The sequence below is a fragment of the Corvus moneduloides genome, chromosome 13, assembly GCF_009650955.1.
Source record: "Corvus moneduloides isolate bCorMon1 chromosome 13, bCorMon1.pri, whole genome shotgun sequence".
In the NCBI taxonomy this organism is placed as follows: Eukaryota; Metazoa; Chordata; class Aves; order Passeriformes; family Corvidae; genus Corvus; species Corvus moneduloides.
This window is the reverse complement of record NC_045488.1, coordinates 460,189-479,543: the sequence shown is the minus strand read 5'-3', so window position 1 is coordinate 479,543 and position 19,355 is coordinate 460,189. Positions and strand designations below refer to the sequence as shown.

At 35.8% G+C, this 19,355-nt stretch overlaps 1 protein-coding gene across 4 annotated transcripts in view; it reads right to left on the bottom strand.

Moving 5' to 3' along the window:
• Positions 1 to 19,355, bottom strand: part of WDR72 (WD repeat domain 72) — a 103,078-nt gene that overhangs the window by 44,111 nt on the left and 39,612 nt on the right. For 3 of the 4 annotated variants that reach the window (XM_032123223.1, XM_032123222.1, XM_032123221.1), the window contains exons 15-17: positions 5,457 to 6,274; positions 2,971 to 3,062; positions 1,396 to 1,478 (exon numbers count right to left, since the gene is read on the bottom strand). In XM_032123223.1, the coding sequence (XP_031979114.1) occupies positions 1,396 to 1,478; positions 2,971 to 3,062; positions 5,457 to 6,274 (993 nt within the window). Of the gene's footprint in view, positions 1 to 1,395; positions 1,479 to 2,970; positions 3,063 to 5,456; positions 6,275 to 19,355 lie in introns of those variants that run through there. The other variant, XM_032123224.1, reaches the window with a different exon arrangement.

Sequence of the window (19,355 nt, the reverse complement as noted above, 5' to 3'; positions counted from 1 at the left end):
ACTAAGTGGGTTAACAAAGCTTATTGCAGCTACAATGCTGTACCTGAATAATGTTAAAATTTGAGAAGCATTGAGAGCATATTTGCAGTACCTGACAATTTCAGTGTTTTAAAGTCTTTTTTAAGTGAAAAAGTGTGAGGCAGCTTATTCTATACCTTCCAGCACACTAACCTCCTGTGCTAGATGAGACCAGTATCGCTGTATACACTGATCAGGTGCTAAATACACTCCAAAATATAAATACCTTAATCTCACATAACCAGTTATGCTACGAGCACAATTTTTATGAATATACGAACTACTCTCTAAAGAGTTTCAGTGGCTGACCACGTCAGCAAGAGATGATATGCATTCCACGTGACAATTGTAGCTATTGAGGTTTCAAAAAAAAGAAAAAAAACCTCTTACTGTAAGAGAAAGGGGAGAGAAGAATAATTCAGAAACAATATGGAAGACCTGCAGACAATAGGGATATAATAAACAACTGATAAGCTCAAGATGAAATGCTGGAATCAATTGAATGGGAATATTTGCAGAAACCATTTTTGTCTAACAGAACAGGGAATTATTACTGCACCACCCTTGCAAAACTCAGCTCTGGAAAGTATTTGCATTTGAAGTAGCACAGAGTTGCATTCAATTTCAAATGCATTACCATAAACTAGATTTGTAACAGGTATTTCCCCTTTCTGGAATAAAATCCATTGTGGTCAGAGTATAACATTTTAAGTTTTGTATCCCTGAATATTAACTCACTCAAACAACTACGTAACTTTATTTAAATGCATTTTTCCAAAATGAAACATGGTCTCTAGATTTTACTGCTCAGATTGTTTCACTGCTGCTTGTCAACTCTCAAACAGTTATTTATCTCTCAAGACTTCAGATTCTGCACTAACAATAGGGATGGGCATCATCTGACCTGAAGAACCCATAATTACATGATTTGCAAGTCAATCTTAAAGAGTAGTGTAATAATTAAAGACTTGACATTTTCTTTTTCTTCTATAATAATGCATTAGCACAGACACTGCCCCTATTTTGGCCTTTTGTTTTCCTGGAGCGTAAAATGGCATTTTTGATATAAGTTACATGTAGTTGTTAGAGAAGAGATAACTCATTTCTTAAATAAATGCTATGATCAAGAGGTGAAAGACTAGCAGGAGAGTTACTTTGTCACATCTAAACATGTACATAAAAGCAAAACAGTTTCATGAGCAGCATACTTCATACTGTAATACTAATCTGCTTTCCACAGACCTGAATGGCAGGACTTAGGCAATGGTTTCCCCACAAATTATAACTATTAGGTCACATTACTGATTCCAAATACTAAATTACAGCAAAAGATACTTAAGGGTTACATTGCTACATCTGACACAGGCTATTTCCTACCTTTACAGATTGCTCGTTCCAACAGCAAATGAGCTTCAGCAATGAAATGCTCCCAAAGCCTGGGGAATGACATCTACTCTTACCTGAAAATACATATATAGCTTATGAACTGAAACAGACAGAGAAGCACAGAAACAGAAAAGTATTTTAACATTTTAAAATTTTCATTTCAGCAACATACGCGAAAAGATCTGAAAAAATGTTATTTCTTAGAACATGCTCTCATCTGATGCAATCAGCACAAAGTGTTCAGACAACCTATTGCTTTAACATTTATTCACATCTGAAATTAAATTAGTGTTGGGGTTTTTTGGCTGGTTTTGGGGGTTCTTTTGTTTGTTTTGCTTTGTTTTTGCTTTCTTTTTTTCTCCTGCTTTTTTTGGGGGGGTTATTTTGTTGGTTTTTCTTTTTTTTTTTTTTTTAACAGAACTGATATCCCATAGAGTATTCTTTCATCACGATTTTCTAAAGATATTAAGAATATTTTCTGGTTTGGACTACTTAACTATGCATTCCCTGTTCTGGTGTCCAGCAAGTCCTTGATGCTAAAGAACAGGTTGTTCCTAGAACCTCTGAGATCTGCAAATCTCAGAGGAGATTTTAATTTGCAAATCTGAACAACTGTATGAACTAGGATGGCATATGAGTTATGTTACCCTAGAATTTTTAGGTCGCTCAGAATATCTATTTTTATGTTAATGAACATTTTAGTCACCTCTACACCATCTCCATGCCTTTCCCCTACTTATTTTCTATTGTCACTTGATCTTATGTTCCATCTCTTTTTTCCAATGGACATTTCTGCTGTCATTGCAAGTTCTACAGTTACGGTGCATATTAGACTTGGAGAAGGAAAGGTAACTGGTTTTGATGGGGATATTAAGGTTTACCTACACAGCACAGGGATTTGATGTAAAAGAAGTTGTGTTTTCAGTCTACACATGGCTTATTCTGTAAGAAGAACACTGTATTTTTCAGGTAATGTGTACTGACAAGTGTCCATATTCTGTTTAGGCTTTTATTTAAACATTCTTTGGTTAGTTACGTACTGTAAACAAACCAAGGCTGGCTTGCAAAGCCAAGACTGACGAACAATGGCCTGTGGGACATTAACGGGAACAGATCACTTTATTCTGCCCTAAGCCAAAAGTCTAAAGGCATTATTGAACAGTCAGGATGGCTCTTGCATTACTAAGGCAACAGTTTGCTTGGAGGGCCGTATATATTATTGGGTGGGCACGTAATGGTGATGAGGGAGATGAAGGAGGGGGGAGAGGGCAGTGTTTGTCTTATTACATTTTTGTTTTTCAGATTGCTAGAAAGTGTCTTTAGAAACTCAGCTATATGTCTTGTCATGACAGGAAAAATATTATTGATTCCAGTTAACAATTTGTTTACATGTTTTTTGTGATATTTACAGAAGAAAACATAGGAATTCAGTTTATGTTTGCAGACTGGACTGCACAAAGAGCACTATTTTTTTATCATTATTGAAATTAAATTCTATATTTTAGCAACAAAAAGCATGCAAAAGCGTAACACTTAAAAGTAAATACTGCCACTTCACATACTTACTGCTTGGTAAGTCTCCATAAAAACTGGGGCATGAAAGTGTTACTGTTTCTACATTTCGCCCTTTGTCATGTACAGATTCTGATTTCTGTGGACTAAAAGAATATGAAACTATTGCAAAACCTGAACACAGATACAAAAAATCTTATGTATTAAGGTAGGGTTGGGGTTTTTTTACAGTAGGTACTCTGCTATCAGTTACTATCAACCACAATTTAGTTTCTCCTCAGAGGAAGCTGCTTGCGTTCTTTTGCCTACAACTTGGCACTGATACATTCACATATACACAAATACTGAAAAATACCATCCAAATGCAGGAATTTAAGCCTAACAGGCTTTGAGCCAAAGGTGAAGTTTTATTTTTCAATAAAGAAATAAATTCATATGTAAGGAACTGAATTAAGCTATCATTTTCACAAAAGAACTTGCCTGGGTTTTTTTTCTAACACATAGGACAAAAGTTCAAGGGAAACTAAAAGTCTTTTTTATAGGTTTCCTTTTTTTTTTCCCCCACAGTGCTAAATAATTCAGAGTATCATTACAATACTTGGATTTTCAGTAGATGGCTACAATTTAGGAGACTAGTGTGTACATATATTTACTCTGAGTCACTAACTCAGCAACCCAACCCTTGAAAACAAACAATATAGATGGCAGAGAAAGAAAGTAAAAAAACCATTCCAAACCCCTGCACAATTTTAAACTATTTCTTTTAAATATATTGCTAAAGTGACCTGGCAAAAGCTACATTTATGTGTCATTTAAAAATAACATATTTGCCTTTCAAATTCACTACAATAAACAGTGAGTCATAATATTTCAAAAGACTTTACAATACCAAACAACTCTGAAAGCTTGCAGCTTGAGAGCTTTAAGTTAGACACACAAATGTCAAAAAGCAGCAGAAAAATTCTTTGAAGATCTTTTCTTCCCAGATTCTTCCTGTTTCTGTCCCACTTTTATGATCCGACATATTTTGCTGCAGGTTCCTTTATTTTCACAGGCTGCATCAAGTTGCAAAAAATCAACACAGACAAACACCAGAACCCTTGCAAGCTGTGAGAGCTGTGCTACTAACTACTTCTGCAAATACTGTGGTGGATTAGAATTCAATATGTAGCTTTCTTTTCCCTTGAGCATACTGTAGTTTTGGCTAAAGCAACTGTCCAAAGAGGTTTGGCTGCTACTGTACTTTTAGAAGGAAAACTCACCAAAATAACATTTGCTAAAGGTGTTATATAGGGTTTATGCCTTTATGTATCCTAGAGAAAACTTAAAATGATATAGCATTGTTTTGGGGGGGAAAAAAAAAAAAAAAAAAGACATTTTTTTCCTTGCAGCAACTTTAATATTTATAATTTTACAGGATGTATGTTCCAAAGCCAGGATGTGCATGTCTGGGAAAAATGTTTGATTCTGGTACCCTGATTAATTTCAATTACACAAAGTCTTTCAAAAAGAGTGCTGGAATACACAATGCAAACATAAAGTACTTTTTTGCATGGAAAGGAATTCATGTTCAAGCCGGAATCCTGAAACAAGCTTTCATGAAAGAGCTTGTGTTGAATATGGACCAATAGGCAACACGATTAACAGCAAAAGTAACTGAGACGTGCATTTGGCCTGTGGGATGGTGCACATGTCTTGAGAGATGCTGAGTGCCTAGAGCTTTGTGGGAGATGCAGACATTTGCAGCAAGATCAATATTTTCTGTTCCCCCTTCTTGCCTTGGGGCCACAGCATCACCAACACTGAAGTTAATTGTCCCTAAAAAACTAAATACAGACCAACCTACGTTTGCCAAACAACAAAAAAATCCATGGACAATATCCATTGCCTGATTAGCATGCTCTATTTGGCTTGGTCAAATACTGTTGAGCATGTTATTTTCCTTTTAATGCTGAAAAAGCATTTAGTCAATAAATTTGTTTTGAGTAACATAAATGCTATTTGGGATGATTCTCACAACACAAGGGCCGATGAGGCATTCACTCCCAGTAGCTGCCATCATTACTGGGGGCATTGTACTCCAGACAGTACAACTAGGACAGACTATTCTTGTCTCTTATGTTTTATTTATCTGTGAAGCCAAGGGTTCCATGGCAAAGGAAGTATATTGCTTATAGGGAGTGGAAGTTTAAACAGCACAGATGTCCTTAACGCACATCTCACAATGTGCCTAAAGAGACCTCATTATTCTACTTAGTTTGAACTGCAAGAAAAAGAGTGATCTCTGGAAAAACTGGGTGTGAAGCTGGATAATTCAAGTTCTAATGAAAAAAATTCTTGCATCAGTTTTCATCTGCTGAACAGAAATGTAAAGATAATTTTATCCTGATCTCCTTTTCTTCAAAGAACATCTGTCACAAAGCTCTAGAGAAAAAATATAAGCTCAATTGAAAAAGTACACATTTAAGAAAAGTTTGTTCTATTTTTCATTTTTTAACCATTATAAAGGAAGAGAAGACTCATAATGAAGAAGTTCTTACCTTTCAATTTCATCTGTAACTGCTGAAGGTGTGTTAATTATCCTGTTGATTAAAGCTATTCTGCTAAATAAGGAAAATACTGTTTCCAAATCCATTATTCCATAATCATTATTCTCAGGTCCATCCTTCTTTGCAGATTGTCCTTCAGTTGCAGCAAGGTATTTTTTTGATAAATCAAGGACTCTTTCTGAAAACAAGTTGAAAACTTCATGTTGTCCTAGCACACCACAATCAGTACACTTCCATCCTGGCAACATTAGCGATAGGTGGCTTTCATCTGACACAAGTCCAAAAGAAACAGGACACTGAAGCCTCAGGATATCCAAGTGTCTCACACAGAGATTGTCTATTTCTTTATCTACACCCCATGGTAGGAGACATGACAAAAGCAGTTTAGCTGTATCAGGGGTGACGCTCACATCAATGTCTCCTGATGGCTGCATTCTGATCTTTCTTGAACTCTTCATTTTCTTCCGTCTTTTCATGCCACCACTTTCTTCCGCAGGCCTGGCTGCATTATTATCCCTATGAACTTGGTCTGAACAAACAGTCTCTGCCTGCCCATCTGCTTGAGGTACGAAGGCAGCAGTTTTATTTCTTTTTAATGTCAGTGACCTTTTCTCAGTAGTACTTTTAGCTCTTTCTAGAGTGTATTGGTTATGGAATGATTTCGATGATTTTAATCCATTGAGTTGAGACGACAGAAGTTCTTCAAGTTTTTCCAGGTCAAATAAGAGAATATGAAAGTTTGCATTGTTCCATTTTGTCTTAGCTGGTAAAATAGTAAAGGGCTGTTGGATGCAGCTGGTATCACTTAACTGAAAGAAAAATATTAAATGTCCAAACAAAAAAATCTAACAGTATGCTGCAATTTTAAAGACATCAACAAAGAATTGCCTATGGAATAGACAAAATGTATTAACTCTGTTAAGTTCAATTTAATTATATTTATTCAGTTTTGCTTATGTAAAAAAGATTTCCTTCTAAATAGCTTAAGATACACAGAAACATCCGTGTGTAAATACTATAAAACAGGCTCCTTAACATCTTCAATTACACAGCCATACTGTAGATTGTATGCATCTTTGCAAAAACTCTAGGCTGGTATTTCCTCTGCTGAGTCTCATTTCAACCTAAAAGGATTTTGGGAAAATTTTAAAGAATAAAACCTTTGTTTTTTTCAAAATAAAGCTAGAGAAGCAAATCCTACAATATTGCAAAATTTTGGCAAACCCTGAGAGTGTGCATGCCTTATTGCAATTTGATATATGGGAGATAGATAGATAGATAGATAGATGGGATTTGTATGGGATAAAGACTACGCCTTTTGCCATTTCAAAACATGCAAAGCTATCTAAAAGTGTCTTCATTCTGAGATTAGGCACATACCAAGAACAATAAGGAACCTAGGTAAATAAATATACATATGTAATAAATATACATACACAAAATAAGTACCACATATACAATTAATTATCTTAGCTGAAAATAATTGAGAGGGAAAGGCTACAGAGCTACTACAAAGTTTGTGAACATCTGACTTTATCATGTGCCATCCTGTTTCCTACCTGCATGTTTCTAGAATTCTCCATACTTCTTCCCCAACTTTCCCCAAATTTCACAGTAATGGTAATTTGTAAAGCATCATTTCAGTGGTACTTCCTGACATGATAATTGTGCTGATATAAAAACACATGGCTGATTACAGTTAATAAATGCCCAAAGAACACAGCTTTTGAAACCAGAAGATTTGAGAAGAGCTACAGCTGCTCACAACTTTAGACTCACATGTTAAACTGTAGAAGTAACTTGATGATGATGAACTGTCAGCTGAACATTGGGAAATGTCCAAAATCATGTTCACAAAAAAAATTTACTCCATTTTAGCCATGCAGTTTCATTATTTAAACAGTAAATTGTCATTAAGAAGAAAATTCTACATCTTTTCTTTTACCAGTGTCCTTGGCATAGGGTAGACACTATTCTGTGACAAACTCCAGTAGAAGGGATGTCTCTGGGCACTTTTGAAAATCAGCAGATGAGTTCACACAGTGACACAACATCTTATATCATAATCCTGCTGCATCTGCTAAAGAAGTATCTTTTACCTTCAGGGTAACACCAGAAGTGAGGGAATATAAACTCCTCGTTGACACTTCTGCCCTTTTCTTTAAGCATTTATGACTTGTATGTTTTTATTGTCCTGCACAAGCTTATGCTCTCAGTACCATGCTCACTCTATTTCACCTTTACAAGCAGAAAGACATGTCAAGAAGCAACTTTTCATCTTAGTAATACTTTTGCAAACGATTATACCAGCTTCCGTATCACTAGCAATACAGAATTTTCTAGATCATTGTTAGTTTTAATTTTCTTATGATAATTTGAAACACTCCACTAATGCAAAGAACTTTCTGTTGAAAATATTTAAATCTCAAAATGAACCATCAAGTGTTAATAAACAGGGCAGCAACAAGATCTTGCTGGAATGCAATGTTGTTTACCTCATTTTTCTCATGACCACTCCTTACCTAACTCCTTTTACATTACAAATTATGATTTTTATAGAATTAGCTATTTTAAAACTGTTAATATAACACAAAGGAAAAAAATCAACTGTATAAACTCTGTCATTTGACTATTTAGCTTTGGGCAGTAATACAATTTGGCTTTTTGTTATTTAGGGAATGATGCTCCCACCAGATGAGGATGTACTCTAAATACATAATCTCATTTAAAGATCTCCATAGGGAGTCATAAGTAAGAGATTGTAACTGCTTGTTCATGTTTTCTTCTTATACCTTTCCTTTTTCATTTTTCAAAAAATAATACATTGTAGTTAAACACTAGGATTATTTTAATCTTTAATTATGCTGTTTCCTAATAGATAGGGAGAACCCTATGGAATGTGAACACTGGAATTCACAGGCTAGCTTTAACATTAATTGAAGCTATTATTATTTGGCCTATCATTTTCTCTTTCTATACACTTACATTTGGTTGATTCCCATTTAGAAACCTTTAGTGAAATCACCATCCAAACAAAGGAAAACACAGTGACAATGTCAAATCCATTGAGACATCTGGTGATGCCACTACATGTGAAGCCACGATAAACATTTATGGTTTATTGGCAATATGAAAGTTTACTGACATTGATCCTAAAAGTGTCTGCCAAGTTATCTTAGCTCTCTGCCACAGGCATTTCATTTCAATGAAAGCAGGTGGGCATCCAAAGCTTTAGACATAAAATGCTATTTAGGAAGTATGTGCAAGTTATTCCCAGTAACAGAAGATTACAGGGAACGGAAGGAAACACATAGAACTAACTACAAACTAGAGAGCTGGAAACAGCATTTGTTGACTACTGAAAAGCAGATTAACAGGTATTTACATCACACATTTCAGCTTTTCTTTTCTAGTTTAACCATTTCTAGTTCTAAATTTTATTTTTGACGTGGACAACTGTCAGGGGCCGTTGCCCCTGCCATGCAGCCCTGGGAGGGGCTCTGAGGGGAGGCACGGCGTTTCCCTGCCCCGGGGCAGCCTCGTTCCCCACCGGTTGTTCCGTGTTCCCTTGCATGTTCCTGCGTGTTCCCTGCGCGGGAAGGACCCTCGGGTCCGTGATTGCCGCAGCTCCTCGGCAGAGCCCCGGCCATGCAGCTGGGGAAATAAACATCTCTGAAACATCCATCAAGAATCTGTCCATAGATATTTCTTTGTTACAGTATCTGCACAGTAACAGACAACCTACTGTTAGCTTTAAAGAAACAAAAAGTCTGACAACAGACTAAAATTATATCCTGAGACTTGTGAACCTCTTGTGCATCACTGCCCCACAGCAGAACAAGCTTTCTACATCCAGGAAAGCACAGGGAGACTTTGAAATGAAAAGCTGTTTTCCATGCATGGCTGGTATCCCCTAACACCTCTCCAGTTTGCCACTGAAGATGTTTGAGCCAGGATCAGACAAGAGTTAGAACAGACTATTCCAGATGGAAGGGACCTACAAGGATCATTTAGTCCAACTAGACATTGTCCAAATGCCCCTTATACACTCACAGGCTTGGGGCATTGTACACCTCTCTAGGAAGCCTGTTCCAGTTTTCTGGCATGCAATTCATCACTGCTCCAAAAGTTACAACCCCGTTCTTCTACACCTTTTCCCCCTTTACTCATTCTTACCTTAGTACCCAAGGAAAAATTTCCCAATGAGTATGGGAAGGGGGCAGCAGGGGGCTGGGCTTTCTGTGGCCCCCAACTGCATCAATACATGCCATTATCTTTAACAGATTTAAGACAGACATATCACATAAAAATTTCATGGGAAGTACAATTCAAGTGTTATTTTACCTAGCTGCCTCCTCATCTCTAAAGGCCTTTTCCACTGGGATCCAACCTGTTCTGGGAATGGTATTCCACTTAAAATACACACTTCCATTAGCTGGCAGGGATTCCCATACTGTTGCAACTCCTCATATGTATGTACTTTCTCCACATACCTGCTTTCTTTACCAGAAGTATTCTATTGTGGGTTTTGTACTAAAAACAGATTTGACAAGAATGGTCTTGACATTCGTTTTACATAAAGGAAATAAAGTGGTAAAATCACAAAGTAGAAATTCTAGAAGGCAAACAAGACTCAAAATATACTCAGATGCCACTTTGATACCACTGAATAGAAGTTGCTCAGTTCTCACAGCGCAAGTAGTAGCAACTCCTATGTCAAAAGAGTACTGAAGTATTAAATGTGACTTTTCTTCCAGACTTTCGGCCTTCTTTATCCACTGCACTCTCAATTTACCCCTAACATAACAGGATAAAAGTGACAGAAAATTGGTCCCAAAGTTCCCAGTGCCTGCAGAATGAATCATGTTGTACGAAGCATGTGTGAGCTATCCTGTTGATGATAGCTCATATGTTGATTCTAAATAAGTTTTGTAAATTATGCAATATTCATGGGATTTAATTCTGTTCCTTTGAGCTTTCCCTTTTGAAAGAACATATTTTGATCCATTAACACTGAACAAGTTCAATCTCCTCCTTTATCCATTGCTTGCCACCTGCAAAGGCTCAATAAAATATTAGACAGAAATTGAAGAACTTACTTTAATGGGAATTTTTAGGTAGATTAGTCAGGGGGAGACTGGGGAGGAGAATGTGTAGAGCTTAACTGAAATACTGCCAAAGAGACTGGAAGGTTCTTTCATTCATAGAGGGTACACTGCTCTTTTATTTTTCTTGAGGTCAGGGATTTTCTATTTCTGATTTGCTTTGGTTTTTTGAAGGTATGTACTTTTCTATTTTGACAGCAATTAGGCCATTGCTTTTTAATATAGATACAATACAACAGCCTACTGAGGTACATTATAAAAGAATAAGTCTTATCTGAAGGAGTTTTAAAGAGTAATTGTTTCATTATTAAATATACATACTATTAATAAAGTAAAGCAAACTTAACCAGTAAAATACCACCATCCTACTGTTTGCTCAGTGAAGAATATCCACTTCTACTGTGCATTTTCCAACAAGATTTTTTAAACAAAACCCAATATAGAATTGTTAAAACCACCACATGTTATAGTCTCTAGGAAGTTTGATATAATTTCTGAAATACCACAATGATGTTTGATAATGCAATATCAATGTGCTTATTTCAATGAAATTAGAATTTTTTTTGTCATTTGTCTTTACTGTAGTCTAACTTTTTGTTACACTACAAAGAAAATAGAAACTTTAAAGACTATTTACACATGTGAATCACTTCATTAACTCTGTAGCAATCATTAACATTGACAATAAACTATTTTTTTTAATAAAACTAAAAAGTGGAGAACCTGTTACAGAAATGAAAGGGGAGGGTAGTAGAATTTGTCAAACAAAATTTATTGATAGTTAAGAATTTTCTGTGTCTTGATCAGGCCAGTCACTGGATTGTCAACAGAAGTTCAGAAGTCATAACATCTCAGAATCACACCTCATCACTGGTCTGGCTCTGGGCTCACAAAAATAAACTACATCACCCAACTGCTTGTAAAAGCTATTTAGCTACTCTTACCCTCCTGCTATACTTTGTGGAGATTGAAGAACTGTTAACTGAAGCACGGCTACCAAACCTAAGGGCTTTATACAGTAACTTATACTGCCAACAATAGCTCTATTTTATTCTACATAACGTTTTATCCTTGATGGTGGGAAGGAATATCTGCGTTAGCTTTTGTTGGGTTTGGGTTTGCATTTTTGGTGTATTTTTAACTATTGACTCGGTTAAAAATTATCTTTACTCGCAAAGACATTTTCTCTTCAACCTTTCTAATGAAAATAGTAGCATAAGTACCTGCAAATGTGTCCCCAAAACATGGATCTCATGCATAGTTTTGGTAAAATAGGAAACCTATAATTGTCTCATAGAATTGTCACAGAAAACAAATACATAAACAATGCGCAAAATAGCTGGCACAGTGTAAATTAAAGCATTACATTTATTTCTAAATCCTCTGAGCCCTCAGTTGCTAGAGATGGTAGTCGATAGGAGTAAAAAAAATTGCCTCCTTGAAATGTGCTTGGTGAACAGCAGCTTGATGATTGGCAGCACAAATAGAAGACAAACGAGAAAGCCTTCAATCTGCAGCTGATGCACAGGAAGAACATGGGGAGCTGAGTTTACAATAGAGAAAACATTACCAAGCTAATGGCACAGGCAATCGTTTGACCACCATGCATCTCTGATAGCAGCAGGGCATCCATTTTCAGTTAAGTGTTAGAGTACCTTTTTGCTTTCTCTGACCACTGCAGGGGTAAAACAACCCAGTGTGTGAAACCCACTGACTGGTAATAAATTACTATATTGGATACTTTTTGTTTTCTTTCAGCAATGACTTTACTGTGTATTCTTGCTATCATTACCAATTAAAGTGGAGCTCACGTTAGCAAGCTGTATCTAACTGTATATCAGTCCCTACGCTCCAATTGCTTTGGCAAGAATCACGGGGTCAAGAGGCTTCTTTGACCTTTATCAGCTAAGTCTCTGACCACTCACTATTTGAAGCAATCTCGACTGAACAGATGGACACTTTTGTAGACTCTATAAAGCTTAGAATATAAAGATAAATGAAATTGTGTTTGGGGCTTCAAACTGGTTTATGAGCATAAAATATTGTTAGCAAGTTCCACAAAAACCTCGGATTTCAAATAGCACATCTTAAACCTACACCATGAACAGAACAACTCTTTATCTACTAGGAAATTGTATTTTTTGGATTTGCCTTCCAAATAAAAAACTAAAAATTTGATGTAATTTACACACCTATTAGTATTAAGTCACTTCCAAATTTAGAAAGCCTAATTTAATTACGTAGATCATTAAAAGACGAGCAAGAAGAAAAATTAGTATAACCTTTTCCCACAACAGTACAGCATACAGCACATGATCAAACACCATTCAGTGGAAGAGTACTAAGGCAGTTGGAGAGTACAGAACACTCATGTATTTTATGACTAGAATTTTGATGCAATAATTTAAAAAGCAAGGACTTTAAGAAATGTAAGACAGAAATCTGAAATGAAGGTCCAAGCCTTCCCAAAAAGAAACTTCAAATTCTCAGGTTCATGCCTGAAGAAATGTTAATAATTAGATAGAAATATGGTCTTTCAATCCTATTTAGGTATTTATAAGTTAAAAATAATCTAAGCATTGAATGATGTCTTATTTCAGGTAAATCCCATCAGCAAACCTACTTTCTTCAGCTCATAACCTCTTTGCAAATACACAGCTATCTTATTTTCTTGCTCTGTTGAAAGGATGAGCAATCCAGGATACGTGCAAAGATGCACTTATTTAAAAATAGTTACAAGCAGCAAGTATACAATTGAAATAGCACTTAAACATACACCATCTCTAAAAGAACCTGCCGAGGAAGAAAGGATGCAAATTATGAGCTACACTCTCATCTCCACATAAAAACCACGTGCACTTCCTAATCCAATATTAGCTCCTATCAGCAGTCCACACATCACACCCCTGTCTAACCCTGCCTACGTCCTGAGCTTCGAATTTAAGGAGCATGTGAAGAGTTTCTGTCACTAAGAGAATCCATGGTCTCCCCAAAGTGCACAAAGAGGCTGGGCCTACCTGCTACAAAGCAATGCTGGCCTCGTGCATAGGGTGAGTATCACACAGTTATGGGGTCCCTATCCCAAGGTCATTCATATTTCCTTACCTCCAGACACTTCACCTAGTCATAGGACAGAGGATCCCTTTGATGGAGGCATTCAGAACTTTTTTCTTATTCATTTACCCTTTTTAAAGCTCTGTACTCATATATAAAGGACTATATTGAAAAACCCTGGAGTCGGTAGTAGTGCCCCAGTTTGCTTTCACATGCAATTTTTGCTTGACCTGAGGCTTCATCACTTGGACAATGCAGTCCCAAACAAATTTGTCAATTCATGATGAATGTTCCCATATGAACTAATACAAATAAGCTGTTTGGAACTTACCTTGCATGACCTTTATTATGGTATTCCTGACAACTCTGGTCATATTACTGAGGATGCCAGATCCTCCTAAGAATCCACCGCCCATAAAGAAAAGGCTACAATATTTCTTGAGTTTGCACCAGTCTTTATCTATCAGCTTAATTGCAACACAAGCAGAGTCACCCTCTTTCCCCCCCAACATTGTCATCTTTCTTTTTTCTTTTTTTAAATCCCAGTGGAAGGCTTTGCCATCTTCATGGCACTTTGAACAGCCACTGCAGCCTCACTCCGGATGCATCTGTGGCACAATGTAAGTAATTAAGCCAAGGAGTCTTCAGGCTCAAGCTGTGTGATGAATAGTCTAAGCAACTAAATAAACCCTGTTTTTATCACATATGGAAGGCTACTGTCAGGCAGATTGTTGTCCAGATGGATCTACTGGGCACAAACACTTCAATTGTTCGGGAAGAACTGCTAACACATCTATTGCTCAATGTAGAGGCCTGGTATGAAAATTTAATGTTTTGCACATTCTGTTTTAAAGTTAATGCTCTCTCTCCATAACAAACACTCGACAGAGTTTTCTACTGGATTTAATTACAGTGTACATGTAAAAGTGATTCTGGAGACAAATCTTTAAAAGATACCAAAGAACAACAGGCAAGTAAAATTAATATACTGAATATTCTTCATAGGTTCTCAACACCAGGAAAACAAGTATACACTTTATTTTTCAGAAAAATACTTGAAGAAATGTACAGACTATTTTTTACAGACAACTTCTGCTTTGTTCTAGAATTCATATGCCTGTCTGGGCACACTATATGAAAGGCAATTCTAAACACAATACTTTTGACAAAATCTTGTCTAATAATTTTATCATAGAAAGAATATAAAAGTGAACTGTAGATCCACTCATCCCAAACTAAGATCCATTTCTGATATGGACAGTCTCTGTGCCATGAAAAGTAGATAGAAGGAAGGAATAAGATGGTTTTTAAATTAAGTATTATTTACACACTCGATATTCAAAGACTCTGCCTACATCTTAATATATTAACTTATTTTGAATGTAAAAGTAAATTTCCTAACCATATCTTTAGAAATATTTGCAGCTCAGAGATGGGTGGTAGTGAAAAATTTTCATTCTCACTCAGCACTTTAGAAGAAAAGATGGAACATCTCCAAAGTTTCCTTGATCATCAACTGGACAAGTAATGCCACAGCAATCCAAAGCCACAGACTGCTGGCTCAGGATTTAGGAATTATCATACTGAACAATTTACCGGATGAATGAACATCCAAATACCTGTGAGACATAATGCTGAATACAGAGATACTGCCAACAGGACCTTTCAGGAGCTTGAGAATATTGCTTTATCCTAAGAAGGACTGATGTAAATAGAAATTAAGTTAGCAATACATGTCTGAGTGCTGACTTCAAACGAAACAACGTATTTTCTCTGGGCTGTTCTGACAGTGCATTTCCCATCTTGAATTATAAGAGTCCCACCCAGAAAATTTATCTTCATAAAAGTTGTAGATCAATTCACAAGCAAGTGACTTTCTACTATAGAAAAAGAATAAACCAAAAATCCTCTGTGCTCTAGAAAGTGGCATTCTTAAAAATTCAAGAATAGGCAAGCTGGACTTTCTTCAGATCCTATAGCATTCTAGAATGTATCAGGAGAGAAGCTAAGTTTCTGCACACACAGATTTCAAACTGTTCTTTCCTTCCAAGCTGTTCAATCTTACTGCAGAGGCTTCCTAAAGGACAGTATTTGGAAATAAACATTCTCAGATGTCTGCTTGGATGAGTCATCCTTTCCTGTAAGTATTACAAGAACCAAATCTGACCACTAGAACAAATTAACATTTGAGAATTAATATACAAATAACCACTGCTGTTGTTTTGTTTGAAATCAAAGAATAGGTTAACGTAGGATTTTATTTCTGCTGTGTAACCAAGACAAGAGTTTCAATTAGCTATCAGAAGGAAGCTAGCAGATAGCAAGTCTTTCTTTTGCAGGGTAACGTTTGTTTGCTGCAATTCCTATTTCTAAAGTTGCATGTAAGATGATGATGTGCTTCTGAAAAAGTTACTTTTTTCTTTATTTTAATGGATGTGTGAGGTGGAAACCTAGGAAAAGGTCTCACACTGAATTCACTCAATTCTTGTTACAATTTTTCTTCACTAAAACAATACTAAATTAACTATAAGAGGCCAAGGAATTAATGTTTAAAACAGAAAAGATGCTTATCAGAAGGGTAAAGATTCCACCATACGACTATCATGAATTGTGAAGAATTTAAAGAACACCACTGAACAACATGAAAATATAAAAGGTTATAACAAAGATTACGTAATTTATTTTAGAATTAGGTAGAACACTTAGAAGGAAGATCAATTAGGCTTATCTACAGAACAAGTCACACCTTCCAGACTAGAGAGTAGTAAAGATAACATCCAAGATAGGAAAATTCAAATTGTGCCCAGCTCCACACCTAGACCTAAAAGAAACAGTCCTATGTGGCAAATACGATATCATGAACACCGTTTCCATAAGACAGAAACTGTATGTTTTCCAATTAGTTGTCTAGGAAGGGAAAAAAGTTCTAAGTCAGTCAGCTTCACTACAGTAACAGTAGAAAAGAACCAGTGTCAAAAGCATTGAAATAAGTAGTTAAGACTTAACGTCAGATTTCTGTCATCCTGTGTTAATTGCTATCCACATCTGCAAGATTAAAATGTGCCACAATATCACAATGGCAACTTTTTGGTTTAATTTTGCTTTGAGGCAGTCAATGGAGAAAACACAAATCAACAAACTCTTGACTTGGTGGGGAAATTCAAAAACTACAGTAACTTCCATCAAAGATGGCATGTGGTCAAAGCTATCAATATCCCTCAGGATCATAATTCTTTTTAACTGGTACAAATTTAGTCTCATAACTCCAAAGTTATTACTTCACTGTAGTTATGTTGCTATCTTGGTCCCTTGATAAAATACTTAATTGTGAAATTTCACAGGAAATGTAGTACTAAAAGGCTTTGCAACTGAATTACAGAGAAAAAAAATCTGTATATATTGAGTCCTTTCTTCTTCACTCATTTTCCTGTTACACTTACTTAATAAACTACTAAATATAGCTACTGAACACTAGTCCCAGAACAAAAAAAAGAAATACCCTTGCAGCAGCAATGTGATGTTACCAACTTTAATGACAAATATTCTACTGCTTTCATTTTGCTTTGTGCCTAATAATCCACTTCAGAAAAATCATCAAGATACGTAATTCACCATAGTAAGGCTCTAGATATTATAAAAGGAAAGAAATTAAAGGAATTCATGTCTGTGACACCACTGTTTATGGTATCACTCCTGATTACCTATTTGCTAAGTATTATTTGGTATTTGTGCTTGTATATTATTTCTATTTTTCTGTCAATTTTTCCATCAGTAAGATTTAACTAGCAGTGATTTTCAAATCTTCCAATAACAATTTTATTTTCAAATTGCTTCCTTTGCTATACTAAAACAAATAGCTGCTATTGCCCTACTGTCTTCATTTGTGGTTCACTTATTCTTTGAAGCAACGAAGTAGATACGTTTATTATTTATAACTTCTGGACATTCTTGCCTTTACGTATTTTTGTTCAGAGCAGAATATACATGCTATTATATAAGCGAATATCAAGTTTTTTAGAACTCCTAACACAAGGTATTTTAAGAAATTGCTGAGTTAATATATCAAAAATACATATACTTTTAAAAGTTCACATATGAATGTATCCATTTCTCTCCCCCATCTTTGCCTTGTCATATACACACAGTAAAAATGTCCTTTTCTGATCTAGATTTCCAGTAGTATAATTTAATATTTCAAGGTTTAGCAGCTATTGCACAGATTTTATAAGCTGCTCTTCCCTCCAGTGTTTTTACCCAGACCATTCTGATTACGTTATTGAAATCACTAGAAATATTAGTGCATGAAAAACACAGATTTATATCCAAAAGACTGAAGCTGAAAAGGTAGGAAACTTTCCAACATGAACCATTTCTGGAACATCAGGAAAACAATTCCCAGACATATCCAGCTTTTTATGTGCATCAATGAAATCTTCATATGACGCACTGAAACATTTCAATTTATTTTTAAAACCAGTTTTTCACACAGCTCCAATTTTCAAATAGAACTATGACTTAAAGGTATAATGAGAGCTAGTTCCATATAAACACCATGAGCACAGTCTAGTGTGGATTCTATTGTAATTAAGACCAGTGATTCAACACCTATTGCTACTGGCCAGGTATCATAGCAACCTTGTGTCACTGAATACTGCTGGAAAACTGTTCAGCACTAGCAAGACCATGCTTCAGGAAAATCTACAATGGCACTACAGATTGTCAACATCTGTGGGGGTTGTAGCAGGGAGAACAACAAAGAAACCTGCTTTAAAAAAACCCTATACTTAGAAAATCGACATGGACACTACAGTGGCACTGCAAAAAGAAAACAAACACAAAGAGAAAGAAAAGAACATTTTTTTGTCATTAGTTACACAACTTATGCAACCACATCCTAACATCCATCCCTATAAACGGAGTTGAAATAATGGTGCATCATCACATTTTTATCTAATCCACAAAGCACTGTCTTTTTCTTTTTAACTAAACACAAGCATCATTCACCACCAACATTAATCTGAAGATAAAACAGCCTCACTTTCAAAATAATATTTAAACTTTCGCAAATGAACTCTAGATAGTCTTGTATAAATCCGAAAAAAAAAAAAAGAGAAAACAGGTTACCATGAACAAGAACCCAATATTGATTTTTCTGCGGTGCAGTAAAGCATCTCCATTCTATTTGGCTGCTGTCAAAGCCACTCTTTAACAGCTGGAGTCAAATTGCACTATTTACAGCAAGAGCCCTTGTCAAGTGGACCATAAGTATTCTAACAATACACTATTCAAATGGCACTTTGCCACACAAATTGCTGACTTGATGAATACCCTATGTCAATGACTAAGGCTGATATAAAAGTTTCATTTTTATGAGAGGGTTTTACATTCACATATTAAGTAAAGCTTTCTTGAAGAACTATTAAGCTATATATTTTGGGTCTTTTGACATTAAAAATAATTAAAATCTGTTTAAACATATCAAGGGGATTTTACAACATTAATATGGATCTTGTGTTAACTGCATTTGTCACAGTCATCTGTTATTGGTACTCCCACCGGCACGTGCAGCACAATAAAAGAATTAAAATGGTCAAAACACCATGAAATCAAAACATTCTGCTTTTGTATCTGTGATTTACATGATGGCAAACGTTTTGAAAGAAAGCCTTTGAAGCTGGACTACTGTGTCAGGATATTTATCTCTTTCTTAGGATGGAGGAAAGAGAGACCA